The sequence below is a fragment of the Rhagoletis zephyria genome, unplaced genomic scaffold, assembly GCF_001687245.7.
Source record: "Rhagoletis zephyria isolate East Lansing unplaced genomic scaffold, Rhagoletis_zephyria_1.1 Rzeph_scaffold_24844, whole genome shotgun sequence".
Taxonomy (NCBI): domain Eukaryota; kingdom Metazoa; phylum Arthropoda; class Insecta; order Diptera; family Tephritidae; genus Rhagoletis; species Rhagoletis zephyria.
The window spans coordinates 2,443-6,102 of record NW_016181902.1 but is presented as its reverse complement, the minus strand read 5'-3'; the positions used below and the strand labels follow the sequence as shown (position 1 = coordinate 6,102).

At 32.7% G+C, this 3,660-nt stretch overlaps 1 protein-coding gene across 1 annotated transcript; it reads right to left on the bottom strand.

The window, feature by feature from the left end:
• Positions 1-541: 541 nt before the first annotated feature.
• LOC108382022 (uncharacterized) lies at positions 542-2,430 on the bottom strand. Its single transcript, XM_017638419.1, has 4 exons — positions 1,820-2,430; positions 1,353-1,752; positions 1,190-1,292; positions 542-1,134 (listed from the first exon to the last, which is right to left on the bottom strand). The coding sequence occupies exons 1-4, from the start codon at positions 2,021-2,023 to the stop codon at positions 996-998; spliced, it is 846 nt and encodes a 281-aa protein (XP_017493908.1). The 5' UTR covers positions 2,024-2,430; the 3' UTR covers positions 542-995.
• Positions 2,431-3,660: the final 1,230 nt, after the last annotated feature.

Here is a 3,660-nt window from a genome sequence, read left to right as displayed (position 1 = left end):
TGAATTAAAAAAGATCTTTAATAAGTTAAATATGTTATAAATTAAAGATCACTTACTCCATTGCCATGAGATGACTCCATTTTTTATTTAAAATTTGAATATTTTATTGTACTCAGACAAGGAAAAATGTAAATAAATAGAAATGTCTGATCCAATAGCACTCACAAATAGCAAAGTAAACATATTTTTCAAAGTTGTATTGTAATACAACAATTTTACTTGTAAAGCAAAAACAACACTTTTAAAACTGTTTAAAAAAATAGTAAAAAGAGCAAATATGACAAATAGCACGACTTGTGAACTCCCTAATTGTGAATATTATATTAGAACAAAGGGTATGCTAGCTTTTAACTCTGACTATATGTAGTTTGAGTTTGAAATTTATAATAAATAAGTGTAAAATTTAACACAGAATGCATTACAAATATTAAAAAAAAATTAACATATACTCAATTTTGTAAGTAACTACACATTACTTTTATTTTCGTAAGTTTATTTTTGTATGCTTCCCTGAAGGAACTATTTTAATTTTTAACTTATAGCGAAAAATGTGTAAAAAATTAAATTTATAATAAATAAGTGTAAACTTACACAAATAAGAAGAAATAGCGTTTCTTATACTTTCTGGATTGTTTCGTTGTTCCGCTAGTACCGCTACATATTCAGGATACGCGCGGTTTGCTTCCACAACTTGTAAAGCTTGCATCCACTTTTCATTTATTTTATCATTATTTTCGTTTAAAAAATTGTGAAGCACGCAGCACGATAATATTATGGCGCCTTTTGCCTTTTTTATGGAATTATCTATTCCTTTGCCAATACGCCTGAAACGAGCCTTCAAGTGTCCAAATGCGTTTTCCACTACTCTGCGAGATTTAGATAATCTGTAGTTGAAGAGCTTTTGTTGGCGGCTTTGTGAAATATGAAACGGATACGGCTTCATTAGCTTGTCACTTAACCGAAATGCCGAGTCCCCAATTATAAAAACCGGTACATCAACATCGGAAATAGTTTTTTTTCAATTCGCTTAAAAGGACACATTCATCCAATTGTTGCTTTAGAGAAGATGTCTGAAAAATTTGAGAATCGTTGCAGCGTCCTGTGCTGCCGGAGCTAACATATATAAAACGACATCTGGAAAAAACAATAAATAAATAAAGGAGCTATTAAAGCCTTTCAGTGCTTCTACCTGGCGTCCACCAATGCTAGCAGTACGATTGAATACCATCCCTTATAGTTGTGGTAGTCTGTAGCGTCTTCCTTGGGTGGGTGAATCTCAATATGACATCCATCTATTAACGATTTCATTTAGTAAAAATAAAACAATATTTACTTCATAAAAAGGTGCTTACCAAGTGCTCCCATACATTGGGGAAATCCATATGTTTCAAACTCTTGCACCAAGCCTTTAATTTTGTCTTCTGTCAACGGGAAGTTTTTTAAATATATTGGAGCCAAAACTCTCCAGACCTCATTGCAAAAACCCAATAATATTTTGCATACGGTTGCCTTTCCCACGCCAAACATATTTGCGATTGTGCGATACTCGGAAGATGACCCTAGAGCATATAGAGCTATAGCAACTCGTTTTTCCAATGGTATCGCTTCTCGCATATTTGTATCACTTTTTCGCAGATCTGGCAGTAGTTCGCATAATTTATAAAAAAGTTGTCGGCTAATTCTGAAGTTGTTTTTAAAAAAAACTTCATCTCCTTTCTGACAATCTTTCTCAAAGAAGGATTGAGTTCGTTCCTACAAAAATATAAACACTTATCCATAAAAATTGGTTCAAGCACATCCAGTTTTTACAAATACTTACTTTTTTCCAAATTAATCTTCTTTCGGAGCCAAGTGATTCGTTCAAAGCATATAAAAGATCCAGTTCCTCCAAAAGCAGCAAATGCTTATCCTGGAGATGCCGTAATACTGCGGAACATACTTTTGCCTCTTCACTCACCCTAGTTGTGGCCAACAACCTCCTCGACATAATTATTTTCTTCACCATTTGAACTTTTGCATCCATTTTATCTTTAATTGTTTATTCTTTATTTATTTTTCATGCTTTGTTTTGGCAGCTGTCTGTGTTTTGACATCTGTTTTCGATAAATTTCCGATAAAAATTAGAGAAGACAACGATTTTTTCATGATTCGTATGGTGATTGGATCTGAATCACCTAGGAATGAAGTGATTCGCTNGGATTCGGTTCATGATTGGGGCGCTAATCACGAATGAGAGAGCGAATCAAGAATGGGAGAGCGAATCACTTGTCGTGGAGACATCGTATAGCGGTTGTTGGTTGCCATAGTAACCGCAAGATTCACTAGGCCTGCATTTTGTGCTCAACAAAAGTAGTTGTACCTGCCAAATTATGTCGAGTACTGAAGTACTTGGATATAATTTTGAACTTAATTAGTTTAAACGATAATTTTATCATTATTCGACCCTCTCATAGCAAAAGTAAGTAAAAATAAAAGTGTTTATTGTGGTATGACATATTTTTATATATACACGTAATAAATAAAACCGTATTATAAAGTATTTGGTACTAAAGATGTTCAAATACGCACATCAACAGAAAAAAGAAAGACGCAAAACTAAAAGATTCTCAAAACTCAAAGTGCTGTGGAAAAATAGAGATAAGTTTTATAAAATATTTCATTTAAAATGAAGAAAAGAGCTTTTAATAACGCCATGAGCAAGAAAAACTGATTTACGAGTCCAATATTAAAAAATTTTATCGACATCGCCAGTTCTCTTTGAGTTCGGCATTCAAATTTTAATCATCAGTGGTGTAAATCTACGGAATTATGAGTGATCAACCTTGATTGGAATATAAGTCAGCAATGTGCAATCAAATTTGATGTAATAACCGATCAATCATGACACATCAAGTCTGACATGTTTTCTTATCATTGTTGATTACTCACAGTTTATGTAAAAATTCGTCAAGTCTGATCTCTCACGCATGATATAGAAATCTATCATTTATGACACAGTTAATACTTGTTTTTTCTTTTATTTCTATAAAATCTTATGAACTACTCTGCAAGAACAGTGACTATCATTTGACAAATCATTTGAGTGGCAAGACTGATAGAGATTTCTGTCACTGGCTACCTACAAGTTTCTATCAAATTCTAAAGGGCAGTCTGAAAAAACGGATGTAAACATTTGTGTACATGTGACCTTCCGTTTTCCTCCAACTTATGGCCTTATTTAATGGTCTCTTTAATTTTCTCTTAACATTCTCATGAGAATGTGTTAGTTTCCATCACACAATTCTTGTAGGGTAATTATTAATCATCAAAAAATTATAAGCTAAGTACATTACTTCGAATTAGGAGCTAAATATATTTCACTAAGTACAGTACATTATACATTGAATGAACAAAGGAAATGTGGCCAAAAATTAAGCAAAATAAGGCATTTCTATTATTTTTGCCACCAGCGTTCATATGTAAATACTTAAATCTAATATCTTAGTATTATACATGTCCAGCCGAAGTGTTTTTAGATTTTTTGGTGCAAGCGGTGATGGCTGAATTTAGATGCCTTCTTGATTTCTTTTTGGAACTCAACAGGACCTTTCTTTTTAAATGCATCTATGTGGAATGAATATGTGGAATGTGGAAAATTTGTATTGTTAAAAGATATGTACA